The sequence below is a fragment of the Podarcis pityusensis genome (genome assembly GCF_964106645.2).
Source record: "Podarcis pityusensis genome assembly, chromosome: 1".
In the NCBI taxonomy this organism is placed as follows: domain Eukaryota; kingdom Metazoa; phylum Chordata; class Lepidosauria; order Squamata; family Lacertidae; genus Podarcis; species Podarcis pityusensis.
In genome coordinates, this window is record NC_138028.1 from 76,600,353 (window position 1) to 76,628,090 (window position 27,738).

The 27,738-nt window shown below is 39.5% G+C and overlaps 1 protein-coding gene and 2 long non-coding RNA genes across 14 annotated transcripts in view; 2 read left to right on the top strand and 1 right to left on the bottom strand.

Moving 5' to 3' along the window:
* The window catches only part of LOC308479912, a 37,047-nt gene extending 27,184 nt beyond the window's left edge, over positions 1–9,863 (top strand). For both annotated transcript variants that reach the window (XR_013987891.1, XR_013987892.1), the window contains exons 3-5: positions 1,000–1,058; positions 4,661–4,760; positions 9,601–9,863. This is a non-coding gene — a long non-coding RNA (uncharacterized lncRNA). The remainder of the gene's footprint in view (positions 1–999; positions 1,059–4,660; positions 4,761–9,600) is intronic.
* The window catches only part of LOC308479876 (mucin-5B-like), a 54,306-nt gene that overhangs the window by 748 nt on the left and 25,820 nt on the right, over positions 1–27,738 (bottom strand). For 6 of the 9 annotated variants that reach the window (XM_081010856.1, XM_081010858.1, XM_081010853.1 and 3 more), the window contains 25 exons: positions 27,509–27,688; positions 26,489–26,725; positions 24,637–24,793; positions 23,549–23,677; positions 23,108–23,192; positions 22,862–22,899; positions 21,861–21,926; positions 20,630–20,725; positions 19,523–19,788; positions 13,586–13,760; positions 12,108–12,358; positions 11,512–11,695; positions 10,696–10,903; positions 9,870–10,048; positions 8,489–8,558; positions 8,243–8,367; positions 7,798–7,829; positions 6,807–6,984; positions 5,910–6,014; positions 5,123–5,163; positions 4,599–4,721; positions 3,724–3,819; positions 3,070–3,198; positions 2,556–2,595; positions 1,151–1,274 (listed from right to left, as the gene is read on the bottom strand). In XM_081010856.1, coding sequence (XP_080866982.1) covers positions 1,151–1,274; positions 2,556–2,595; positions 3,070–3,198; positions 3,724–3,819; positions 4,599–4,721; positions 5,123–5,163; positions 5,910–6,014; positions 6,807–6,984; positions 7,798–7,829; positions 8,243–8,367; positions 8,489–8,558; positions 9,870–10,048; positions 10,696–10,903; positions 11,512–11,695; positions 12,108–12,358; positions 13,586–13,760; positions 19,523–19,788; positions 20,630–20,725; positions 21,861–21,926; positions 22,862–22,899; positions 23,108–23,192; positions 23,549–23,677; positions 24,637–24,793; positions 26,489–26,725; positions 27,509–27,688 — 3,314 coding nt within the window. The remainder of the gene's footprint in view (positions 1–1,150; positions 1,275–2,555; positions 2,596–3,069; positions 3,199–3,723; positions 3,820–4,598; positions 4,722–5,122; positions 5,164–5,909; positions 6,015–6,806; positions 6,985–7,797; positions 7,830–8,242; positions 8,368–8,488; positions 8,559–9,869; positions 10,049–10,695; positions 10,904–11,511; positions 11,696–12,107; positions 12,359–13,585; positions 13,761–19,522; positions 19,789–20,629; positions 20,726–21,860; positions 21,927–22,861; positions 22,900–23,107; positions 23,193–23,548; positions 23,678–24,636; positions 24,794–26,488; positions 26,726–27,508; positions 27,689–27,738) is intronic. The other 3 variants (XM_081010854.1, XM_081010857.1, XM_081010855.1) reach the window with 3 other exon arrangements.
* Positions 21,153–26,529, top strand: LOC308479920. Of its 3 annotated transcripts, XR_013987894.1 has the most exons (4): positions 21,153–21,332; positions 23,013–23,113; positions 25,807–25,868; positions 26,412–26,529. It is a non-coding gene; the product is annotated as an uncharacterized lncRNA (long non-coding RNA). The 3 variants fall into 3 exon arrangements; XR_013987895.1 differs by lacking the exon at positions 23,013–23,113; XR_013987896.1 differs by lacking the exons at positions 21,153–21,332; positions 23,013–23,113 and adding an exon at positions 23,895–23,961.

Here is a 27,738-nt window from a genome sequence, read left to right on the forward strand (position 1 = left end):
AGATCTCTGGGAAACTCTGCTTCTACTTCCGCTTCTGTTGTCCCCCCAGATCTGTGCACAATGTTAACTTTCTTTGACTGTGGCTTGTAAGCCACAAGGTGGCTTGTAAAACTCATAAATTGTGTCACTATCAGCAGAAAAAGGCAGCAGGAAGGTTTCCTAGCAATATCTGCTTCCATTGCTAATAGAGGGGTGCATGCTGCTTCTCCTGCTGTCCAGCTCTACCAAAACAACAGGAAAAAAACAGAAAGAGGAATTGCAGAGTCCCACTGAGTTCTTGACAGGTTGTAGCCTGATCTATAAAAAGACACTGGGTATATACATGTGTCTCTCACAAAGGAGAAATACCCATGTAGATCACAACATTCAGTGCTTTTGTACAGTGTGACAGTTTGAGTCCTGATTATCAGAAGCTTTCGGCTATATTCAACACCTGTCTGCTTCTGAAATCTTAACCTTGGTCTTGCTCAAGCTGCTTAGATACTATCCAAACTTTGGGGGTCCTACTCCTGTGGACTAAATTTACAGGCTGTTAGAAGAACTTGCTAAAGGCCTCTCAGTGCCTATTATTTTGGCGTAACACCCTTGGAAAATAAGGAACATGTTACCACTACTTTTCACTGGGGAAAATAACACATTCTTGTTTAATTTATTGGAACATCCAGTCAAGTGATTGTGTCATTATACCAAAAACCAGCCTTTGGAAAATAATTTGACGGCCAGTTAATTTGTATTATCCTGGACTCGTGGCAACATGCCGGACAGGTTGACCCATAGAGACCATGTGCACATTCTAAAGCAGTTGTGCCATTGGCTCACCTTATTTTTCCATAAATCTTGCAGTAAAATGATAAAATGTTGAAAGTCTCTGCATGTGTAGTGAAGCAACCATATGGTAACAACATAACTGTGTGTGCAAAGTGGGCAAATATTAAACTCACCTACTTGTTACAAGTCCAGGGTGACTTAATAGTGCAACTATTATTTGCTATTTTACAGAGGGTGGCAGTGGCAAAAACTGAGGTATATTCGTGCTCCAGGCTCATTTCCAGAAAATGGTAAGCAAAGAGGCACAAAAAGTGAATGCTGTGTCTGTGTTGTGCTGTAGAAGTCAAGTTGACTGAGACAGGTGGAGCAATCTTTTACTTACACAGAGTAGGTGTTGCAGGATCCTCCACAGGAAGGAACGTTGATAGGCCTGGCTGATTTACAATTCTTATAAACAATGAATTGCCTCTTCAGGTTAATTGTACAATTATGTGACAAGGGGGTACCTGAAAATGAAAGGGAAACAAAAATCCTCAAATAACTTTACCTGATTGGAACTTAAACTATCAGGAACCAGCAGCTTTGAACTTAAAAGCAGTTTTATCTATCATTTCAAATGTAGCTGCTCATTCCACACACACTCCCCTAATATATGCATTTCTGTAGACATTGTTTGGTTGCAGGGCTACATTGTAAAATTCAAATTTTTGTTTTGGTTCTCATATTGTTATGGAAAGTGCAATTTTGATATATTCAGCTTTAAACGCAAACTGAATCAAATATTTTCTCCTGCCCTAGATTTAACAGGCCCCTTTGAAGAACTTTAGATAGCTCTTCTTTTTGCTCTAATGCTATTATTATTAATCAGCTGACATCACAGAAAACAGATTAGAGAAATGGATTTTTACTGGTATTCCATTGTGGTTTTGTGGTTTGGTTTTGTGTTATTGTCAAGGGGATGTCAGGAGACTGCAGGTACTTCCACAGGTCAGGAAAAGGACTCAAGACGTGAAATGCAAATAGCTTTTATTCACAAAAGTAAAAGCATAACCAAGTTCATCTAGGCTAGTCTCCCCTAGTTGAAGACAGTGCTGGAACTGGCATCTGGCCCCCCTTCCCTTACTCTGGACTCCTCTCAAGTAGCCATAGACTGGAGCAAGGGAGAGGGATTCCACTCTGGGCCTGTCTGGCCCGTTGCTCAGCAATGGGCAGGACTCTTCATGATCTGAGTGTCAGTGGAGGAGGAGAGCTTGCTGGAGCAGGACTGCTGAGCAACAGAGGCAGTATCTGGCTCCTTGCTGTAAGTCTGAGCTCACGGTGCCCAGCCCTGTCCTGGAATGGCTTTCTTCTTCTGACTCTCCATGTTCACTCAAACCACCTGCTTCGATCACCTTCCAGCTTGCCCCTTCTGCAGACTGGTCCTCCATGTCCCACCACAAATGTCCAGGGCCCAAGTCTCTTTCCTCTGTGTCATCCCTGGGGGGCTCTTGGAAGGGCAGCCCCCCCCCCCCCACTATTCCTCATCCAGCCAGTTCCTGAAAGTTATGTGCAGTGCTTTTTTTCTTAAAAAATGTTTAGGTGTACTCTCATTTTGACTCAAAAAAAATCACAATTTTATAGTTCAAAACGGAAAAATAAATAAAGTAGATGGACAAAAGTACAAAGATTCATAAAATGTTTAGGGGTAGGCATACCCTCAGGAAAAAAAACACTGGTTATGTGCAAACTGGGAATTTATAAAAGCTCTTTTGCTTTCATTCATGAACTGTTGCAAAGAACATACTCACATATCTCACAGCATCCATCAGCAGCAGTTTGAATAGTTGCCTATTTTGAAAAGAAACATGAGAATATGTCACATTATAATATTAGTTCTTCACACCTTAATATTTCTTTTTTTGCACGTTACTCCTTTTCCTCCTTTATGTACAGATTATAAAACTTTGAATCAATCAATTTTTTACCTGCTTTGTTCCTTCCTGATCCTCGCAGATAACTCTGGAAGGCTAACCAGCGATGATGGTTTATTTCATTCACAACCAATCATAATCTGAGGTCAATATTCAAGAATATGCAGCTGTCCCAGCAGCCTTGACATTATGAGCACCATGCTCTAACCGACTGAGCTATTTGAGCTAACTGAGCTATCTTTTAGTGATTTAGTGACATAGATCCCCGAACACAATCCAGCCATCCTCCTTCCGTCTGGCTCTGGAAGCCAAATGGGTTTTCCACATAGGGTTAATAATAAGAAATGTGAGTTGAATTGATAAAAGCAAGCACTGCTATAATAATACTCACTGGGACACAATTTGATCGATCAAACACTGGGCAGGATATTATTGTGGTACTCAATATAAATTGATCTGATACCCTGGTGCATAGATACTGAGTACAGTTATCCTGTGGATCCTTGTAGGTCTTCCCAACCTGTAGTAGAAAATAATATCCAGAAATAGGTGCTATTGAGCAAAAGAGCTGATCTTCATCTAGATTTTCCTACATTTTATTTTGTAAAAGCCCCTCACGCAAGTGTTAATTACATGAATGGTGCAATGCCTAGTTTGGCTTGATACAGAAATAGAATAGGAAGTTATGTTTTAACCAAGGCATTCACTGGTGGTTTCTCTCCTGATCTGAAGATCAGGAGGGTCAATTCAAATCCCCTCCTTTCCCACAGACATCCTGGGTGAACTTATGTCAGCTGCAAATCTTTCTTCCTTAATGCCTGTCCTATCTGTATGAAAAGTTGTTTTCTTCAATACCTGCATTTTGGAATGTGTAGAAGTATCTCACTATTGCTAAAATCTAATTTCATGAAGGCATTATATTCCATTGTTACACATGAAGCATTCTCAGTTTTCAAAGAGAAGTCTCCTTAAAATTGTGTTTTTGAGCTAACTGAGTAAGATGGTCACAACAAAACAATTACTCATAAAGAAGGTAAACACATACCTCAATGGCCACTATCCCAGGGGAAAGCTTTGTCACACATGCTGTCTGCACACATTCACCACAGCATTTTCCTTCTTTCTGGATATAGTGGAACCCCTGAGGATGAAAAGATGCTGGTGGAAGGGATAGAAGGAGCTGCCAATTTCAATTCCCCCAGTTTCTCATTTTTCCAGTCTTAAATTCAATGGTCCACATTTTGCATTATAAAGAAAATCCTCATGGAAATTCACCAGCATTTCTCCTTATAAACACATTTTTCTATGCAGTTTTGACTAACGTTCACATTTTTGCAAGTGATTTTTAGATTTTGGGCAACCCCTACTTCAGATTCTGATGGACTTCCCAGTTTGTGGTGGAATCTGGAGTTTTGAATGGAAGCCCAGAAACTACTTTAATGCACAGAATTGTCCTTCAGGCTTCCTATTCTGTCTAGCTCAAGAAATATCAGGCTTAGTATCTGAATCAAACATGATCATTATCTAGCATTTTTATTAACTAGCTGGTGTTAATGGTAGACATCACAGCTCTCCGCTAAGTTTCCATTCTGGTGTTATTTTTCTTAACCCCCATCTTTTGGAACCAACATGTGTTAGTCTGTTATATGCTGTGATGGATCATCTTCAAGGTGCTTTGCCCATAATGTACATAAGATTCATCAGATCTTCTGCTTTTCTCTTTGTGGAAAAGCAACCTTTTATGGAAGCTTTCTCCCAGTGCTTCCCTCTGGAATTGTTGTTGTTGTTGTTAACTAGTGTAGTAGGGAAGCCATTTTCCAAACAACTGCTGTTCACTACATTTGTCTAACCACAATAACAATGGCAAGGTAAGCTGAGTCAGCAACAGAGGAGAAGTTAGTCATCAATGTGTCTACCTACCTGTTGGCATTCAGTAGAACAATTAATTGGAGTGCACTTAATTTTATTGGTTTGGGTTTTAGGATCCTGTGTTGCAGTGCAGAAGCATTCCTCACAAGAGTCTGAAGGTACCACTGATCCAGGCTTAAATGAGAGATGGTAAAGCAGAAGGGGAAGAATCTGGTAAGTAAATCCAGCATATTAACACAGAAATGCTATTAAGCAACATGGGATTAGTGAAAGGGTGTATTTAACTATGTCATACTCAAACTAGACCCATTGAAATCAATGGACTTTAGTTCTAAATCCACTGCTTTCAATGGGTCTATTCAGAATAGCTGGATATAACTCAAAGACTAACAGCTAGCATTAAAATAATTATTAGATTTTCAAGGCCAAAGAAGACACTATATTAAATTTCAAATTTCATTTGCATATTTTAAAAAGCAGTTTTAAAGGAGCCCACCCTTTAGGTTAAAAAGTTCTCCCACCCCTGAGCTAAAGGAATATCATAGCAGTAAATTAAAGCAAGCAGCAGACCTTACCTGATACTCAATTCCTTTAGATACACAAACATTTTTTGGTTCTGTAAGTAAAAGAAAAATAATGCTCAGAAATGCTGAGATTTTCTTGACTTCTCTCCTATGGGTTTCCTGGGTTCTTTTCTCCTTTTTCTACTATATTAGTTGTAGAGAAGAATCACTCACAAATTAGTAACAAAGCATTTTGATCCAGATAGTGAAAATACACATTATATCCACCTGCCAAATGTGTTTTTAGCATTTTGTGACTAAGGCTGCACACGTACACAGATAGCACGTTATTCTAGAATCAATGGAGAGTGAGCACATGTTTTTTCAACGTGGTCAACACTCAGTCTAGATCTATTGTGTATATTTTGCCCCAGAAGAGTGCTTCTTCAGAAACTAGTTTCATTCCAAAAATAAAAGCTCATTGCAGATTGATTCTGCATTTCCCCATAGGGTGCCCATTTGAAAACAGGTGTAGGTGTTAGTATCCACACCTGCCTAATAATAATAAGGTGGATGAGTGTACACCATAATCCCTTTTCATTTACCCAGGGTATGTAGAGGTAGAAAAAGCCACTCAAGGGGAGGGTTTTCAAACACATACCAAGTAACAACTCCTACCTCCTTGGATGGCATTATGTAAAATCAATCTAGATTTAAAGCAGCATGTACAGGATGAGCATGAATGATTCCAGACTGGGGTGTGTGGACCTATATTTTCCTGATACAGCTAGGTTAGTGTGTATGTTGCTTAACTGTGCTTCCACTCCAAAAATGACATGTATGTGAATTTAGTACTTACTACAGACATGAATGGGACAACAGGCACCATCAGAAGCGGTTGCTACAATTTGGAAGCCTGGACTGCATATCTGTTTGGTTAGAGGACACGACCTTTCATTACATTCTGTGAATGAAGAAAGATAAAATATGAGGCATTCACTTTTTCTTGCATTTTGATAATGTTGTAGGTAGAGAAACCCTCTATTCTTCATGGGCTGGCAACAATCTACTACTGCTTTTTAAAACAGTATTCACCTATAACCTTTATACCCCACCCCCTGAGCTCAAGGTGGCATACATGGTTCTTTCTCTACACAACACTGTTAGATAGGCAAGGCTGAGAATGAACTTCGTGGCTGAGTGGGAAACTGAACCCAGGTCTCCCAAGTCCTTGTCCAGCACTCTAACCAATGCACCACACTAGCTGGTGGTGATGAATATTTTTGAACAAAATGTTCTGGATTACTCATGCAGAACTGGTGCAGTGAAGACAGCATGCATTCTCTATACATTATTCCAGAAAACATACAGTCTTTGTTCTGCATTAGTAAATGCATCCCTAAAACTTACTGAAGTAAATAAGAGAACAAGAAGAATATACATTTAAAGAAGATTGGGCAATGTTTATTGTGAATATATGGGGGCAACTGTGTACACTTGATAACGCTGGCAGCATTAAGATAAATTCAACAGTGTAAATAAGTTTTGATGGATGTAATAATGGAATAGTGAATGGTTTAGTTTATGTAAAATATGCAGGGATTTATGGTATACAAAATGAACCATGGAAAGAGAAGAAGGGAAGTCATTCATATTTTAAGGATGTTTAAATGAGTATTTAAAACTGTAAAACAAAAATCTAATAAAAATTCTATCTATCTATCTATCTATCTATCTTACTGAAGTACTTGCTTACCACACACTATCTCTGTGCAGCAGGGATCTTCTGGCTGTATCCGCACTATAGGTACAAATCCTTCCTTTGTGCAAGTGATTGGCGGAGATCTTGCACAAATGTGGGGGGAACAAGAAATATCCAGTGTGTCCTTGCTACAGGTGCAGACCTGACAATCTTTTCCCCACCTCTCTCCTGGCTGTATAATAAATGTTCAAAAAAGGGAAAAAAGAAAAAAAATGTTGATCAGAGTAATCATTCTGGGGCTGAGTTTTTGATGGGGAAAGACCACAGCTCAGGGGCAGGGTACATGCTTTGGTAAGACTGGGATGGACTCCTATCTGAAATCTTGGAGAGCAAATGCCAGCTAGCATTGACAGTTCTGGGCTAGATAGACCTGTGGGAAAGCGTGTCTACTGTAGGGTTGTTCTGAAACTACTCTTAGTCTTTTCGTACACTTTCCTTCCTCAAACAAAGGCATAGTGGGTTGAATCTAGCACAGTCACTGAATGAGTGGAACAACTTCCACTTGTGCAGTGAAACTTCCTCTCCTTCTCCTCCCCTGTACACCTCTGCCTTAATCTGCTCTAGAGGTTTGGGTGATACCTCAGAGCAGATTTGGAGGGAGTGCAGAGGCATACACAGGGGGAGGAGAGAAAAGGGAAGTTCTGTTGCACTTGTGCAGTAACTTCACCCAATGGTTTCTCAATCCACCGTTAAGGAGCCAACTTTTCTCATTCTTCTATGGATAAGTTAACTAATATGAAACCATGACATGTGAGTTCCCAACCTGCTATAGAATGTGCATGACAAACTCTTGCACTATATTGGCTAACCATAATAAGCACAGAATGCTGTGATAGTTTGTCATACAATTGTGCTGGTTCTTGCATTGTATTTGCTCTGAACCAGTGTTCAGCAATTTTAGGCAGTATTAGCTTGTGGGTAGAGTGCAAAATATTATTCTGGCTGTATATCAGCTGTAGAACCCATCTTTTGCACTCCTCCTTACCTGTCTCAGTAGTCCATCAGTTCCTGTGCAGCCTGCAAGTTAAAACAGTTGGAATATGAGGCAGACCATTTCAGAAAAGAAGTTAACACTGAAGACACATTCATATACAAATCAGGACCCCGAAAGTGTGTATGTCATATGAAAAATCATGAGAGAGCCACGGCCAAAAAAAGCATTGCTCACATTTCTAAATTGTGACATTTTCCTGCTTGCTCTATCATCAGCCAAGGATTGTTCTAAGGGGGCATTTTATCCATGCTAATATAGCTAACTTCCTTTCCCAGTTTTTCTTTCCATAGTACTGGCTTCATTGCTTCCTGATCCTTTCCAGGTTCCACTAATCCAGCATGCAACCTATATGCTGCATAGGCGGCTGGTGTGGGCGGGTAGTCTCATATGGGCATCTTGGGCCAACTGTATTCCCAATTTCCCCCAATTTCCTTACCACAGACAGAAACACAGATACTATCATGGTGATTCAATTGGATCATTCCATCCGGACAGAAACATCCTTCAACAAGGATTCCTGGAATGTCACCTTCTTCTGGATTTGCACCAACAGTGGTTTTTCTGTAGGATTGTGTTAACAGGATAAAGGAAAGGTCACTGAGCAATTATTCAGTTATTCACACACACACACACACACACACACACACACCATTTGATAAAGATTTGTCTTGCAATTACTCACCCACTATTGCAAGTGAGCCTTTCCATTCTTCCACATGGCTTATAGATTTGATCCCGAGAGCATCTGAGTTCTGTGAAATATCCATGCAGATTGAGTGGGGTAGTTTCATTCACATATATTTTGATAGATGCAGGGTTGTCCTGTTGCACTGTTTTTTTTGGGGGGGGGGCAGTTCTTTGTGTATTAGCCATAATCTTGTATGGATGAGCAAATGGACGTGGCAGTGGCAAACAACACTTGCCGCTACTTGCTAAGGATGAACACATTGATCTGCTTCAGGTCCATTTGTTCATTCATAAATCCAATCTGTCCCATTTCCACATTAATTAAACAAATGTTCTTATTTAAATATGTATTTTATCTCAGTGAACACATTTCTATTTTATCCTAAAAAGCACATTTAAGAATGTATTTTGATTTTTTAATACAACAACTGTATTGTGAAATTCAGAGAAGTGTAAACTCTGAATGAAAATTACATTCTAATGCATACATTTGTCTGAGGTGTGTGGGTCAAATCGGTCCACGTAGGAATTCATAGAAATATATTTCCTCACATGATGCAGTGCACACACACCATTTGAACGGCAATGCCCATCAACTTTGGGGGAGCCTGGCCCCCTCAAATATTTTATTGGGGGCAAAGACCCCTAGGAGTTGGCTCCTCTGCCTCTGCACAGCGGATGAGGAAAGGAAGTAGAGGATTCACCAGTACAACAGTTGATGGTATAGTACTGAGTGGGGGGGGGGATCCAATTTTCTCTGTAGAAGAGAGAGAGACCCAATCTTCTAAATCTCACTGCAACTCAAAGAGGGTAGGCTGTTGTGGCTGTTGTTGTGATGCAGAAGTCAAGGGTCATCTCTGGTTTAAACTCAAGGCACTGAACCTCAACAGCTGCCTAATAATGTCAGTCGCTGACACTACCCTGCAAAAATTTGTTGTATCCACAAAACTAGTACATTAGGAAGAAGCCTAGCTTTCCCTATTTAGTTATTTGTTTATTTTAGTGTGAACATTCAGTCATGCAGCCTTCTGTCTAAAATGGTATAGCCCTCAGTGCAGTCTCTCTCCACTTCAAAAGATAATCTGTTTCATATTCTAATCCTTACAGGTTTTCTGAGTTGCTGGTTTTCTACATCTAATGATTTATATCATGTTCAATTGGACACAGATTTATAGGGATGAAGTTCCCTAAACTAGAAGACTGCAGTTTGGACCTTCTTTTCAAACTAACATTATACTTTGGGAATTCAGATCTCTGTGTTCCTGAGAGGGGCTTATTTTAGGCTCGTAGAGCCAGCAGATAACAGATCAAGGACATGTCAGCTGATAAAAAGGAATAAAATCAACAACCCTCTCCTGGGATGTCATTCAGCTCACCACACTTCCTGTTGGCTTTGCTTCTCCAGTCTACACAGATCCCATGGTACCCACACAAGGCTGCATAGGCCTGGAGACTTCCACATTCCATGTTCTGCTTTGGTGAAGAGCAGCCATCCACAACACAGGCATCATAGTACGGCCGTGGCGGAACAGCATTGTGACATTCCGTAAAGCTCCTTGTTTAATTTAAAAAATGAAGTTTATTTACAGTGTGAACTAATGTGTTCCAAATAAGAGAGAGACAAAGTAATTAAGGATGTTATTATTCTAAACTTGCTGACTGTAAGACTTAAGAGAACAGCTATGGATTTTGCCCAATACTAGTGAGACTAGACTCACTGAAATGAATGGATTTGGTCAACTCAGCTTTGTTAATTTCTGAGTCTACCATGAGTAACACTTACTTGAATACTACCATATCTTATACTAATAATCCAGCATAAAATACATGTCTATTAAAATTACAGCAAACCCTGCTTTGCATCATTACCAACACACACTCACTTTGAGCTGGTGCATAACCTTCCTTAGCTAGTGTTTTCTACAGCAATTTAATGGAGTTCACATGGGTATTTATACTTCAAAATTAAACTTGAAAACATGCATACCTATTATTATTATTTTTAATTTTTCAGCAAACTTAAAAGCAACAACCAAATTTAATTGCCTCAGCACTTGGGTGTCCATCTTAAGATGGCTACCCTGGGAATAGTAAATGTTGCTGGGTAGGATTTAAGTGATCAAAACAAATCAATACAATTAGGAGGAACCTCAGTTTATGTAACATTCATTAAATATAACATTCATTAAAAGTGTGCTTTACCAGATAAGTTTACATAGGGGAGGCACTACACAGGCGGCCATTTTGGATGGTGACATTTGAGTCTGAAAAGGTGCCAAGTGTTGCCCTGCATCACAATGTCTAGTGATGAGGTCCATCATTTTCCAGTCCATTGCCATTTCTGTGAAAGAATCTGCAACCTTGCCATTCCTTTTCATTGCATCATCTGTCTTTTTGTTGGTGCACGTACCTGGTCAAGATAAGAAGGTCACTTCAAGCAAAGGCTAGGAAGGCACAAGCATCTGTAAACTTTCTACAAAGGAAAGTGGCAATTGCTTACCCATTGAGTCTGTGGAAATAAACATTGCTTGCCCCCCGCTCTCCCCGCCAATGCAAATAGCAATAGGGTGGAAAGGCATGGCAGTGGGTTGGAACAACTAATGTGAGCCTGGTAACCAAGGGACAAGAAGGCGAAAGACACACAGGGAATACTAAATTTCGCATACTGATTTAAAGTAAACTAGAGGGCCTCTTCTTTTGATGCTCTGGATATTCTCTTCTGCGTATATAGCCAAGAGGAAAGAAGAAATAAAGGAGCAGGGAGAAGTCCAAATATATGGACTTCTACATATAAAAAATTGGTGAACCTATACAAAGCTGCCTGATGGACAGAGCATGGGGGACTGAAGGGACCTTGGCTCCTAGGAGTTGGCTCCTATGTATGGAACGCTGTTTCTTTCTCTCTCCTCTGCCTCTCTCCAGTACCAACAAATATTTAAAATCAAAAGTAATGACAGAAATAAAAGGCTATAAACATAAATCTGGTGCATTCACTCCTTAGTTGTAGCCAATACTTACCACATAGCCCTTCAGTATTGTTATAAAAAGTGCTGAAAGGCAGGTTTACTTGAAAAGCGAGGCGAGTATAGGTGACATAAAGGCCCATTTCAGGTATTTTCACCACAACGTAGTGTCCAGAGTTGGTGATGTCAATGCCATCTTTTGAAAAACTCGGTGTGATTTCTTTATTGTTATATAGAACCTTAAGAAGTAATCAATTGGAAGAATCAGAGCAGGTCAAACATAGCATGTGAAAAAGCCTTCCTAGGAAGAGCTGTATTACCTTTCCAGCTGATGAAAAGGATACACGCATATATGAGATGCTTAGCACTATGTATATTTACACTAGCACTAATTTACCCACAGGATCACTGTATCTCAGCTCTGTATAATAGAAAATGGGTTGCCCTCCTGCTGCCATGTGCAGTTTGCTACTTCTTTGTTTTTTTAAGAGAAGTGATTTTGGTGCTCTAAGTCTGGTGAGGGGGACACAGCTTTAAAATGCTACTTCATAAACTGAAGTACTATTGCTGGGGGTGGGACAGGAAATCTTTGTTTGATACGTGGTCATATAATGTTATGTTTACACACAGAGAATCTGATCAATGTTTTACCAGGTTGCTTTCTTCTCCGTTTTCAACTCCTCGTGTCAAAATGACTGTAGAGTGGTTGTAAAATATGAAAAGGCTCATAGAGCACAGAGCTCTCTCTGTGGCAGCACAATAGTGATTGTCCAAGTAGATCCAGAAATTCTGAGAGTCAGGTATGATTGGTTTCATAAGCAGATAGGTGCAATTCCCATGGAAATTATAATAGGATCCATCAAATGTTACATAGTGTTGATTTCCCCATCCATTGCAAGCACCTAAAAGGAGCAAACACATACGATTAGAATGAGAAGGCCACAGGCTCACAGAGGTAAACCAAACAGCTGTCGAATCCACCTGTCAAAACATCCATTCAAGTTGGAGACCATCCATTCATTAGCCTACCACACATATAAAAAAGGTAAAGGTACCCCTGCCCATATGGGCCAGTCGTGACCGACTCTAGGGTTGCGCGCTCATCTTGCTCAAGAGGCCGGGAGCCGGCGCTGTCCGCAGACACTTCCAGGTCACGTGGCCAGCGTGACGAAGCTGCAGCTGGCGAGCCAGCACCAATGCCGCACACAGAAACGCCGGTTACCTTCTTGCTATAAAGCGGTACCTATTTATCTACTTGCACTTAGGGGTGCTTTCAAACTGCTAGGTGGGCAGCAGCTGGGACCGAACGACGGGAGCTCAGCCCACCGCGGGGATTCGAACCGCCGACCTTACGATCAGCAAGTCCTAGGCACTGAGGTTTTACCCACAGCGCCACCCGCGTTCCACCACACATATATCAACACATAAAATCAAAGTGACAAGAACAAAAGCCTCAAAATGTACTATAGCAAGGAGCTTGAAGAGCACAGCTCCAGAAGGATCAAGGAAATGTAGCAGCTGGGCCTGCTGTGGGTCTCATGGATGCAGTAAATGTGGACCCTTGTTCTTCACCCAGCACTTTCTCCCACAGCTGGATGGATGGTGTGCAACAATTGCCGATAAGTTTGTGTTGCAATAATGGGTGCATGCAAAAGTTCCCAGGTTCAATCTCTTGACATATTATGCTAGAGTTGGGAAAAGACTCCATCTGGATACTTAGAGGACTGCTGCAGTCAGCACAGACAGTACTGAACTGGATGGTCCAATGGACTTAGCAGAAGGCAGCTTCAGTTATCCCTAATGTTTCACTGGGCTTGTTCTGATATTATTTTAGGCTGCATTTTGCTCTTGTGTGAATCTTCCCAGTGTCTACAACTGTGTGCACAATGTAACACAGGAGCTCAGCTGGGGCAGCTTCTGTGATCTCCATTCTGGACAGCCAGAAGATCACAGGAGTTAAAAGGGGCACTGTGATGCTTGTGTGCTCTGTATCTTTCTACCTACCTATCTAGGTATGAGAGAAATGTTAATCTTATGCTAATTTATAATTGAATGAAGCACTTGACCTCCTAGATTTTTGCTTTTGCTTTAGAACAATGGAATTAGTACCTTGTTCCATTATCACTTACATTGACACTCCAGAGCCCAACAACAGCCTGATGCATCGTAGTTTTTCACAAGTGGCAATCCGTTGACACAGATCTTTGACTTTTGAGGTGGGCAGCGCACATCAGATACTTTAATATGTTTTCCACCCAAGCAAGTGGCGATTTGGCAGTTTTCAAATTTCCATGATTCTTGATACTGTTGATGTATAAAAGAGAGCCGCAAAAGGAATCAGTACAATTTGCTCTGCCTTGGTACTCAGTCAATTCAACTTAACTCAGTATATTTACTGCACCATAACACAGCACAATCAGTAAGTCACTGAGTCTTGTCTATTTCTATGCAATACCATGTTTTTCTTGAAGAAACAGATTTTAGATCAGGCAATAGACAGCTGATATATGTTGGTGAGGAAGAAGCATTTGCCTATTGCTTTCATAGACCTGAAGGTAACCTTTGATACTATTGGCAGGGAGAAGCTGTAAGTACTAACTTGGGCTGTCACCTTTTTCAGCTGGTTAAATTTCTGGGTTTTTTCAAATATCATTTATTTATTTCCATGACTAGAAAGTACAACAAATTCTATAAGTAGAAATAGTAAAATATTACGACATCAACTATACGAGATTATTGTGCCACTTGGCTTTGATACTTCCCTAAACATTGGCGTGTTTCTCTGTGAGTACTGAACCAGCTTCATCCCAATGTTTAGAAGGTCAGCGGAGGCATATCCTGGCTGCCATTTCAGAAGGGGCTTCGCTGTTGGGGCACAGCTGCAAAGTTATTCCCAGCAACAGTGCCACTGCCACTTTCCAGAAGGGGGAGAGAGGCAAGGCAGCCAGGAGGCTGGTGCAGTGCAGGTGCAGAAGTGCTCACGCCAATACACTCAAACCAATGCACACACATTGTTTGCATTGTTTGTAAATGTTTCATCTCTAATTTGGTCATTCTAAAACTGGATGAATAAGGCTCATTTCTCAATAAGTTTTCATTATTATTACATATTTCTTTTTTTAAAAAAATAATATTTATTAATTTTCAACTGTTTAAACACAACAAAACAGAAAGACAAAAAAAAAAGAACACAAAAAAAGAAAAACATAAAACTTTGAATCAGCAAATAAGATAGGAAAATATCTGGCGTGGCAGTTAAGAGAGAGGAAAAAACAAAACATGATAGGTAAGATAAGGGATGGAGAAAGGATAGTGGAGGACCCAAAAGAGATAAAGAAGATATTTCAGAAATACTATAAGGAATTATATAAAAGAGAAAAAGAGATAGATAATGAGATAGAAGATTACTTGAAAAAATACCAATTGCAACAGATCACGACTGAAGAAAGAGAATATCTAAACCAGACAATTACAGAGGAAGAAATTAGGAAAGCAATAAAAAAAATGAGAATAGGAAAAGCGCCGGGGCCAGATGGTATCTCGGCTAAATATTATAAAATATTAAGTGACCAGATTTCCCCAGTGCTATGTGAAGTCATGAATAATGTATTAAAAGAAGGGAGAATTCCAAACACCTGGAAAGAAGCATATATTACCTTAATCCCTAAAAAAGACACAGATGGTTTAGAGGTAAAAAATTATAGACCTATTTCGTTATTAAATAACGACTATAAATTATTCGCAGACGTACTGACAGAAAGGTTAAAAAAAGTCTTAAATAAAAGAATCCATAAAGACCAAACGGGTTTCCTCCCAGGGAGACAATTGAAAGACAACGTAAGAAATGTGATAGATATCATTGAGTATTTGGATACTAGAATAGACAAACAGGCGGCGCTGATCTTCATTGACACCGAGAAGGCATTTGACAATGTCTCCTGGCGTTTCATGAAGGAAAATTTTAAAATGATGGGAATTGGTGAAGGATTTAGAAAAGGTATTGACGCAATTTATCAAGAGCAAAATGCCAAACTTATAATAAATAACAATATATCGGAGGCCTTTGATATTGCCAAAGGGACTAGGCAAGGTTGTCCTTTATCCCCTTTGTTATTTATAACAGTGTTGGAAGTGTTTAATAAAAGGTTAAGGGAAACACCAGAAGTTAAAGGAATTAAGGTAGGAAGTAAGGAATTCAAAATAAAAGCATTTGCAGATGACTTGATATTAACATTGGAAGATCCTAAGAACAGTCTACAAGAAGCCTTGCAGAAATTAGAAGAATTTGGAAAAGTGGCAGGTTTTAAGCTTAACAGGAATAAGACCAAAATGATAACAAAAAATATAACCAAGGAAGAGATAAGAGAGCTAGAACAAAGGATAGGAATGACGGTTGTTAAGAAGGTAAAATATTTAGGAGTGTGGATCACAGCAAAAAATATAAACTTATATAAAGATAATTATGAGGCTACTTGGAAGGGTGTCAAGAAAGACCTAGAAATCTGGGAGAGATTGAAACTTTCCTTCTTAGGGAGGATCTCGGTTATTAAAATGAATGTCCTGCCCAGAATGTTATTTCTGTTCCAAACTATACCAGTAATGAAAGGACTAAAACAGTGTAAAGATTGGCAAAGGATCTTAGCGAGATTTATTTGGCAGGGGAAAAGACCACGAATAAAAATGAAAATATTGGTAGACAAAAAAGAAAGAGGGGGTTTTTCTTTACCAGATTTGAGTCTATACTATGAAGCGGCTTGTTTAACGTGGGTGAAAGACTGGATAAAGCTAGAGAATACTGATATCTTGGATTTAGAGGGCTTTGATAACAGGTACGGGTGGCACTCGTACCTGTGGTACGAAAAGGTGAAAGTTCATAGAGGCTTTCTAAATCATATAATTAGAGGATCATTATTTCAAGTATGGGAAAGAAATAAGAACCTGCTGGAAAAGAAAACTCCATGGTGGATCTCACCAATTGATGTCTTAACTGTCAAAAAAACTAATATGGAAGGGAAAAGAGCCACCTATGAAGAACTTATCAATAAAACTGATCAGGGCATAAAACTCAAGCCCTATGAGGAGGTAAAGAATGTACTTACGGGATGGTTGCAATACCATCAAGTGAATGATCTGTTAAAAGATGATAAAAAGAAACTGGGATTTGAAGATAAAAAATCTAAATTTAATGTGGAAATTATTGAAGGCAAAAACAAAACATCTAGGATGTATGACCTTTTACTGGATTGGTATACAAAAGACGAAGAGGTGAAGGAGGCTATGATAAAATGGGCCATAGACATTGGTTACAACATTGACTTTGTAAAGTGGCAAGAATTGTGGAATGTAAATATGAAATTCACGGCGTGTACGGCATTAAGGGAGAATCTCTGGAAGATGATTCATAGGTGGTATCTCACACCAGTGAAATTGGCTAAGATTTACAAACTGAAGAATAAGAAATGCTGGAAATGTGGAGAGGAGGATGGTGAGTTCTATCACATGTGGTGGACATGCAGGAAAGTAAAAGGCTTTTGGGAACTGATCTACAATGAGCTTAAAAGGATTTTTAAATATACTTTTCCCAAAAAGCCTGAAGCTTTCCTGCTAGGAATAGTTGGCAAGGAAATTAAAAAAGAGGATAAAAATCTGTTTCTATATGCTACAACGGCCGCTAGAAATATGTTGGCCCAAAGCTGGAAAACAGAATTAATACCTACTATAGATGACTGGCAGAACAAGATGATAAATTATGCTGAACTAGCTAGAATAACAGGAAGACTAAGAGACCAGGATGACCAGAAGTTTCATGAAAATTGGAATAAATATCTGACGTATATAAGAGATAAGTATAGAACTTTGAGGACTCTGGCAGGGTTAGAATAACTCTAACAGTGTTTGGCAAATATGTAAAGGAGATAAAACACGTAACTTTAGAAATTATCTGATACTTACCAATAAAGTGAAGGGAAGTCCGAGGCTCGGCGGAGCCTAAAATAACTGTGTACTATATATATGACTCTTGTAACAGCTATGTTATATGCAACTTATGTAATCTAGACTGTATATATGTATAATTAATGAAAAATAATAAAAATGTAAAAAAAAAAACTAACAAAGCAAGACACAAACCATTTCAAACACAAAACAATTTCAATGTCTTAACTTTCATTCCCTTATTTCCACGACCTCCTCACACCTCCCTTTTTGTTTTCCACTTCTATTAATTATTTCAGCAATTCCTTTCCACCTTCCTCTGTTTTCTATCCTATAATTATCTTAACATATTCTAACCTTATTTTTCCCTTTAATACTCTATTAATCTATTTATACTTGATTCCTTATAGCATTTCTACTAAAGCCATATAACTTCATTCCAACATTTTTCTAACATTCATTATTTTTACAGTATTTCTATAAATAGTCTTAAACTTTTTCCAGTCTTCTTCCACCAACTCTTCTCCCTGGTCTCGGATTTCTGCCAGTCGTTTCCGACAATTCCATATAGTCCATCAACTTCATCTGCCATTCTTCCTGAATGGATAAATCTTGTGTCTTCCAGTACTTCACAATGAGTATTCTTGCTGCTATTGTTGCATACATGAAACAAATTCTATCCTTCTTTAACACCAATTGGCCGACCATGCCCAGGAGAAAGGCCTCTGGTTTCTTCAAAAGGGTATATTTAAATACCTTTTTCATTTCGTTATGAATCATCTCCCAGAGTGTCTTAATCCTTGGGCATGTCCACCAAAGGTGAACTCTAATCCTCAAATTCGTCTGTTTTTCTTTAAGTTCAGTCATAGCAAGCATCAACTTATGTTCATCAAATTGCCTCTGTAGGGCTGGGGCTCTCTTTCTCTTTCTCTCCAGTTGTGTTACTTTACCTTCAGCAGCAACAGCTTTTTCCCTGACTTCCTCCACAGTTTGCCATATCAAAATAGGTTCTTGTATCAATTTCTGGGTGGTTTCTGTATTGGTATTATTTATACTTTCTGTATTTAAGTTAATTTTAGTAACTGAAACATCCACTTTCGCATTTATCATGTCCATTTTCCTGTGAAGCTGATCCAATGAGTCATTTATCTTATATAATGCAGCCACTAAAGCCTCTTCTGTCAACATTCCTCTTGGTTTTAAATATACTAGTACAAAGACAGCAACAGAAGGAGCAGGAGGGCCTAATGATAGACCTCTCCTGGATTGTTACCAAGTCCTCCCAGACCTTAATGTTTTGTCAGCAGTTGACTGGTCTGTTTTTCCTCTTCCATTTACCATAACACTTAAAAGATTCAAGGTCAGTCCCAGAGTCTCACGGTTTTTAACTTGCAGCTGGAAATTCCCCTAGTCCAGCTCTTGTAAAGCAACCGGTTTCAAAGGCTTCCACTAGGGGGAAACAGTTTCTGTTTGTAATAGTCAATAGTATCCTCTTTTAAACATTCCAAAATTAGTTTCAAATTAGTTTCAATTTTCAGTTACTTTTACTCCTTTTTAAAGCAGCCGGAGACAGTAGAAACAATGTATTTCTCTTATTTAACTAGCTGTCAATGAACGTTCTAAACGCTGTCAATGAACATTCCAAAAGACGTCAGTCCTGCTAGCAGCCCGTTTCCAGGGTCAGAGCAGCGGTGTTTTAAGCTCTTCGCTCTCTACATTATTATTATATATTTCATTCATTTTGTATATTAATTTTCATCATCGTCTCCCAAATTTTCCTCTCTCCGTGTCGGGGAAATCTTATTTATCTATCACTGAGCTATTCAGATTTTTGACATTGCCAGAAGAGTTGTTAGTAGCTGTAAATGTTCGAACATTTTTACACTAAAGTGTTTGATATTTGAATCAATGTGTCTAATGATATTTTGTGAAATGCTACGCTGAGCTATATATTTTCTTTTATGTGTACAGCAGCACTAGGCATTTGTAAATTATATTGTCATTTTATTGTGGCCCAGGAGTGAAAACAAACTATTATCTATCTATTTATTATATGTTTCTCAAGAACAAATATGTCAGCAACAAACACTTTTCATTCTACGCTTGTAGTATCAGCAGTGCTGCTTGCTCACCTTTCTAGGAGGAATGAGGTCAGTGCAATCACTCCCAGGAGTAAATGAAGAAGCAGCTTTAACTTTAGAGTAAGGAGGAGGCTCTTTCTCACAGTTCTGATTATTCCCCTTACAAGGTCTGCTGGGGATCATGGCAGGCTTGCTTGGGACAGGAGTGGTATAGAATGAGATACATTCTCCATAGTTGAATTCAATCTGGCATGATGTATTACAAAAGGCATAAATACACCAACGTGAAGTATCCATTGTCACAAACTGGCTACTGCCTAAAAATTCAGAGGAACAGTTAGAACAAACAGCAACATTGTGTGTGTGTGTGATGAGACACACACATTATAAAGCAGAGAATCATCCACTTAAAAAATAAAACACCAATCATCACCCAATGCTAAGAATAATTATTAATTTATACAGATTTTGGATGAATATATTCAGAAAAAATAAGGGTGCAGTTCACGCAACAGGAAAAATGTAAAAGTCATGAAAAAATCCAACAAGCGAGTTATTCAAGCATATACCCCAATCACGGAGTGATGCAAGATTCCAGGGGTTCCAGATGCTGACCCAGGGTTTGGTTTCCTTGGAATGAGGTACAGTGGAGTCTGGGATGTCTTTATGATATATGGGGGTTTTTTTACACACATATACAACCTGAGCCTAAGGCGGATGGGCTCACAGCATTAATACCCAAGAAGGTCTGACTTCTTCCCTAGGCACAGCCTTGGATTCAAGCAGAAATCAAGCATAGCCCTGTCTTTCAGCTGCCCAGCCTGCAGCTTCTACCTCACATATGGAACTCAACTCTTTGTCTTTCTAACTAAGAGACAGTTGGAGGGAGGAACCCATTTGTCCTCTGGCGCAGACCATTCCCTTTGTTACCTTAACAACCCATACTTGGGCCATTACCAAGAAACTTGCCTGGCTATTCCAGTGATTTGAATCCCTGCTGGATCCAGGAATTGGAAGGAACTCAGACATACAGCCTACCCCCCACCACGCAAACTCACAGCAATATGTAGCTGCAAAGATTGCAATGATTATTTGTGAAATAAATAGTACACACACAAAATAAGTCCATGGAAGTTATTTCAAATATGTCTGCCTTACCACTTGTTATGAGCTGTCCATTTACATTACAGAAGCATGGTGTGGTTCTCATTTCTGATTTTGCTGGTGAGATGGGGAGAGCCACTGTAGTTTTCCCTAAAACAATAAGAAGCATGGGACATCCAGTTTCTTACTGAACATTTGACACCTTTCCAAAATAAACAGCAGCAGCCATAGTTGGCAAATGGCACTGACATTGAACAACATATTCCCTTCCCCTTACACACACCATGAGCAAGGAGTGGAATCCCACCATATTTAATCTGACATCCTCCTCTTGCCCACACACTGCTGTTGTCTATCTCAACAGGAATGTCCTGTTTTTCTTTATCTCAGGATGTGTGAGAAAGAGAGTTGTGCACACACACTACTATTGCCACCTGATTGAATGAGAGGGAGAGTGACCAATGTGCCCCCACCACTGTGAATCTACTACACACTGGGCATTGTGACCAGTTGCTAATGTTGCCTGGTCATTGAAAGACTGGTCATTATGACCTCATGCTTATGCTGCCTGCCAGGAGACTGGCTGACCCATGTGCCCTCATACTGATGCTACCCAACCAAAGGAGAAACCGGACAACTTGCCCTCCAAATGCTACTGCACACCTGAAGGAGGCAGCGACTTATATACCTGCATATAACTGTCCACTTTAATGAGAATTGTTCCCTTTGTGGCACATATGCAAGATGGAAATATTTTGTAAGTATTCTTCTCAGATTTATAATAAGATCATTTCATTTTTTGATGTCCGTGACTGCAAATTGGTCAGCATTTGATCTTACTCTATGGCATGGACCCTAAGCCATCTTCCTTTCAAGTAGTTCCTCAGTTGTCAGCATTCAAATGTCAATGTTAACTTTTAGTACAGACAAAGGCAAACTCGGCCCTCCAGATGTTTTGCGACTACAACTCCCATCATCCCTAGCTAACAGAACCAGTGGTCAGGGATGATGGGAGTTGTAGTCCCAAACCATCAGGCAGGCCAAGTTTGCCTATGCCTGTTTTAGTATAATGATCATCATTTTTACTGATGCTGCTGTGTATATTGTTATTGTAATTATTTATTGATTTCATTTATGAATCACCTCCTACAAGGCATCCCAAAGTGATTTACCGTACAATACAGTAAAAACAGAGATAGAACAATTGAATATATTAATTTCACTTCTCTGCCCAGACACACCCCACTATGCATTTTTGACCTTTTAAAATCCCACACATCCTCACCCGCTCTTGGCTTTGAAGGGCCAACAATTTCCCCGCCTTGAGGCGTGATCTCCAAGCCATGCCCTGCTGTTTCGAATATATTATGCAGGTTAGTGCTTTGAAGTAATCCACACGCTACTTTCTTATCAACGGATGTATAGCCAAGAATTCTCTTTATATTAGGCTTGTAATGAAATTGAGACCTACAAAGCTAACAAAACTCAGATTAACTCAACAAATACTCATTCAGCCTTGCTTCTTATTCCTGATGAGTAGCAAAATTATTGGATGCAGCTCTACCATTTGTGCCTAATCTAATGTAAAAAAAAACTAACGAAAAGCCATCAGGACTTCCCCACCTCCTTCCATCCACTCCCTAAATCTGTTCTTAGGGTTCCCCCAATTCTCCATGACTGATTTGGTGAGGGTACAGGACACACATCAAGGGAGAGGAGGGAAGTCCCATTGCACAAGTAGAAGTCCTTGTGTTGATGAGACACATTAGTTGGATACCACCCATGGTGTGAGTCATTGATGAAACCAAAAGAAATAACATTCTCTATGCTCAAGAAGAACTAGGTGTTAAGTCAAGAACTCCTTGGCTAACTTCAAGGAAGACTATGGATATATAGTTGATTCAGTATCTCTCTCAAAGTTCCCAGATGCTGGTCTCCACACACTGCACACCTTAAACTTTGCACATTTGAGTGGAGTTCCCAGTAGAGATTTGGCAGGGCCCCTTGCTGCTAATGTAGATGTCTTTTGAAGATCTTTGTATGTTGACATGCTTATTCAGTTGTTTAAACCTTTTCAAGATGAGCCAGCCACCTTTATGATTATTTTGAGTTGTTTTTATGGTATTTTATGCTTTATTTTACTTCCATATTTTGTTGTACACCACCTTGATTTTTTATATGAGGGGTGCTCTCTCTCTCTCTCTCTCTCTCTCTCTCTCACACACACACACACAAATAATATTCTCTAAATACAGTTAATAAGAGCTTTACCATTGGGCAACTTACCGTTTGATTTGTTCAAGCAGAGTTTTTCTTTTGGATCACTGAGGGGAAACATATATAAAATATTGTTGATTCTTTTATTGCTTAATTTGTACACGAAACCAAAACAAAACACCAACACACAAAGTAATCCACACTTCTCTCCCTCTCTCAGTTCAGAGTCTACAAAGATGTGACTACCACAGATTAAAGAAAGAAACCTTAATGAGCATATGTGCAGAATGGGCTATGCTGTTAAAAATGACCTACCATGAGGTACACTCAAACACTGAGACACATTCTCTTTTTTTCTCATCATAATATGGCTTCTCAGCACTGCATTCTGGGTAGCAGCCTAAAATGGGAGCAAACCGTCAAAATAACAATCTCACTTTTCAATAGGGGCTGGCTAATAGGTGATATAATAATATATATATTGCATAAGGTATATTATAAGGTATAAATCTGAAATTGCAATAATTAGAAAATAGAAGAACAAAAAATGCTATAAATATATATTGGTGTTTTTTTCACAATTTGGTCTGTAAATTTAACCATTAAAGAGGGGCAGCCTCTGTGCTTTGCTGAGAGAGTGGGTCTTTGGCCACTGCAAAGAAATATCAAATATAATCCCTTTACATTTTATGAATTTCAGCAGAAACCTTTTTCTCATTTCATGTCATGTTTTGTGGGAAGTGAAAAAGCATTTACCTTCAAAACTATAAAGCAGATTGCCACAGTTTCCTGCTGGATTCCTGCAGGTCCTTAAACAAGGTTCTCCACAGGGCTTATACCGCCATTCTCTTTTGTTGGGTGAATCATAGTGGTCACAAAACACAGCTGGATCAGAAGACATGCTAGCCATAAGTGATGAGGCCCATGTTTTCATTGGAATCCCCTTCCTTCCTTCCTTCCTTCCTTCCTTCCTTCCTTCCTCCCTCCCTCCCTCCCTCCCTCCCTCCCTCCCTTCCTCCCTCCTTCTGACTACCCCTCAGTCATACATTTATTACATCTCTTTACATTGCATCAAATGTGGTAGCAGCATGCCAGCTACCACTTTGATGCGATGTGAAGAGATTCACCATGTTATCCTGGCCTATGAAAATTGAGGAATTGATTCTGAGGTTCTCCCAGTAACGTGTTGTATGGATCATTGATTTGAGGATTGGATATTTCCCCCCATTTTAATTGTGCTTTTATATGCTGTAACTTGCTGTACATCAGGGAGACGGACAAGTAAGAATGAGAATAAGTAAATAAATAATGGGAGGCCTGTACACACCCACACACCCATGCGCATACCCTGGAAATAATGTCTATCTTAACCCATGACATGCGCAGCTTGAAACAATGAAATGCTTAGTCTTTGGTGAAACTTCTAGCCATTGGTTCTGGTCCCATGCACAGCAATAAGTAGCTGAACTACAAGTGAGGTGTTGGTCCCAGATTTATCTTGTGGATAAAAGGAACACTTGTTCCAAGTGTACTCTTGTAAGCTTCACTTGCTAGTAGTTTTAAAGTATGACCTCTTGTTGAGAACAGTTTTTCACTACTATTTGTGATATTTTCCGTCCATCTTTTTCTCCAAAGTATCATACTGTTCAAAAGGTTATAAGGCTATAATAAAGCGTTATGTTTTTGGACAACGTGAAAGATGTGAATCACAAAGGGGATTCTGAAGAAGAAAATTCCTTTATCAGTCATATACTCAACTGTGTCATTAAATACCATTAGCAATTAGTATTTCTCACCCCCTCAGATATTGCTGCTGAGACTATATTTGCTTTGTAAGTACTTACGGCAATTTTTAGGACTTCGCCAGTCAATACAGATGCCAACTCTACCACAACTCCTTGCATATGCTGCTACAGCAGTACAGAAACTCTCACAGTCTCCCAGACTGTCACAACCGCAAAAATCAGATATGCAGGATTCATAATAGGGTGTTGGGTTGATCTAACAGAACCAAGGACAGCCAGAAATAATGAACATTTCTTCCCAGGATGCTATTTAATCAGCTTCTTAAAATAGAAAACACAAGACTGCCTAGACTGCCTTCCTTGAAATATTCAAGGAAAACTGAATATCTGTCCTGGGAGGCAGCCCTATCAAGTTGCAGCTTTGAAGAAATAGCTATATCACCATAATATTATGCCCATGAGATCATGGATGCTTTTGGCCTAGGAAAATGCAAGTTTTTTAATTATCTTGTCTAACCTCCATATGATTAGACAACACTAATCCTTTATATTTAAATTTATATTTATATTATGGGAAGGTTCACTTTTCCTCTCCTTTCCCTTTGAAGTCCATCTGTGCTTTCCTATCTGATTGCAACACTAATTAGGCTAACCATTTTCTTAAATTGTAATTTTCTTTCCCTGGGAAAGTATAAAACCCATTGCCTAAATATTTCTTATCAATATTCTGAAGTATCTGAAAATAGGGCAGATATGATAATCTGTTTAAGTGCAAGATCACTGCCAATTAGGTGGCCTGGTTTTGTGCGTGCGCACACACGCCCCATTCTAGTCTATAGGAACAACTCACTTATGGCATCCCACTACAGTGCTATCTGTACACCAGACAAATCCCCAAAATGGTACAAATGAATGGCATTCAGTTCATGGAGATTCTGCTCCCAAAATTCATGCATCTGGGGTAGTTCTATAATGGGGTGCCTAACCCCAGTTGATATGGACTCTCAAGCAACTATTTCTGCCTGACCCTGCTAATTTTGGCAGCAATTGCAAGGGGGGGGGGTAAATAGATGTAGCATCAAAGTGGGCAGAGTCAGTATTCTGATGGTAAGGGGATCCATGTGCCTCTATGTTAAGGTTGCCATCTTTCAAAAAGTAAAAACCAGGACAGCCCTAAGCTTAAGCTTTTTTAAGGAACAACCCCTTCTTCTTCTTCTTCTTCTTCTTCTTCTTCTTCTTCTTCTTCTTCTTCTTCTTCTTCTTCTTTAGGAATCCAAGGCTTTGGCTATGGGAGACATCTTGGGCTGTGGTCCTGTCCATCATAGACTCAGGTTGTATATATGTGTAAATAAGCCATACCAGTCTCTGCTGTGCCTCATTCCAAAGGAAACACAAACCCTGGAGCCCCTGGAATCTTGCACCACTCAGAGACTGGGATGGCATGCAACAATACATTATCACCAAAACACATTTTTCCCCCATCCAGGACAAAGCACCGCCTTTTGGAAATCCACCCCCCACACCCCAGACATCAATTGCACCTTTGAAATCTTGGCAATGTCCGGGAAAATCCAGACATATGGCAGCCATACTCTATGTTCGTGTGCCTGATATGTCATGCGTATGTGCGAGCGCATGAGAGTAGCCATAGCCACTTTTGGCCATGCCCATCACTGTCCACATCTCTCTACAACACCGTCCCTAGGAATGGGAACAAATCTCTCTCTGGAGGGTGTACTCCCTGCTATTATTTTAAATGCCTTCAATAATTATGCCCCCCCCCCAAAAAAATATTTTTCATTTGTTTAACTTTTCTTGTTTTGCCAGTAAAATTATTCATCATTCTTGCCACCCATAACTTTATGAAATGCTAGGAATGCTAGGATAGGAGGATGCAAGGAGAAGGGGAAGAGTCGCAAGAAGCAAAGGAAGAGACAAACAGACAGATTACCTTACTGTGGCAGGCTTCAAAAATGTCACTCTTGAGAATGCTGCATCGCTTTTGCCCCAGCACGAGTTTGGAAGGCTGACCTGCACATAGGTCAACCTTGTTTCTGTCCGAACAGCTAGTGGTGACTTTCCAGCTGCTTCCAAATGCCTGTGCTTGCATCTCCACAGACTGCCCTCTCGTGGTGAAGTCATTGTTGCCACTGCTGTCAAAATCACCACAAAGACCACAAACTCTGCCCTAGGAAATTGGAGCATGGCATTTTACAAAGACTTCACTGACAGAATAAAAAACAAATAAATAAAACTATCAAAATGAAGTAAATTCAAATTGTATTATAAACATGCTTTGTATAAACCACTAGTCCTATGTGTTTCTCTTGATTCAAAACACTTTTCTCTACTAAGTTGTTAGACTATTTTAGAAGAATGAAAACGGGGGCCAATTAATATCCACATATTTTAAAAGATAACAGTCTAAGAATTTACAGTACACAAAAAAATGTGTTGGATTCACTTGAGACAAAGAATATTGTCTGTATTTGCAGCATAAGCCTACCAATATTTGTCTGATCTATGGCGATTCTATCTTTACTGGTTGCAGGAAGCTATAAAATATAAATCAAATGCTTCCTAAATATGAAAAAAGCAAATAGACTTGGTTTAAGGCATCTGATTGGTACATGTTATGTTTACAAGCATAACCAGAGAATTGCAGAATACACTAGCTGCAAACTGGGCAGTTTATTAGCAGGTAACTGAGGGTCATTCTACTCACAACAATTTCTATGCACACTTAGATATGACATCTTTTAGGCAGGAAATGTACATGTATCAGGTGAGATGAACACACATACAACTTCTTCCATGCTGCAAAACAAAGATGTGTCTATTCTCCACTTGTGACAGTGCAGATGTGATGCTCAATTCCCACCCCTGAAGTGGAAGCGATACCTTGACAGGAAAATTACCCCAGCCAGTACAGAATTACCATGTGCAAGTCAGCAGTCATGTTTGCACCTACCTGAAAAGAGGGTGCGAGTTGCACCATGATTGTTGTCTTCTCATCCCACATGAAGGTCATTCCATCGAAAGTTTCAATTATAAGGTAAATTCCCATAAGATGGATGTTATAGTTCCTTTCAGAAGGCGGCATACTAGTTATCTCCTCAATTTTCCCTTCCTGAAGTCTGATTTCACTACCCTAGAAAAAGACATAAATAATTTTTAAGAGCAAGGATGCAGCTGAAATAC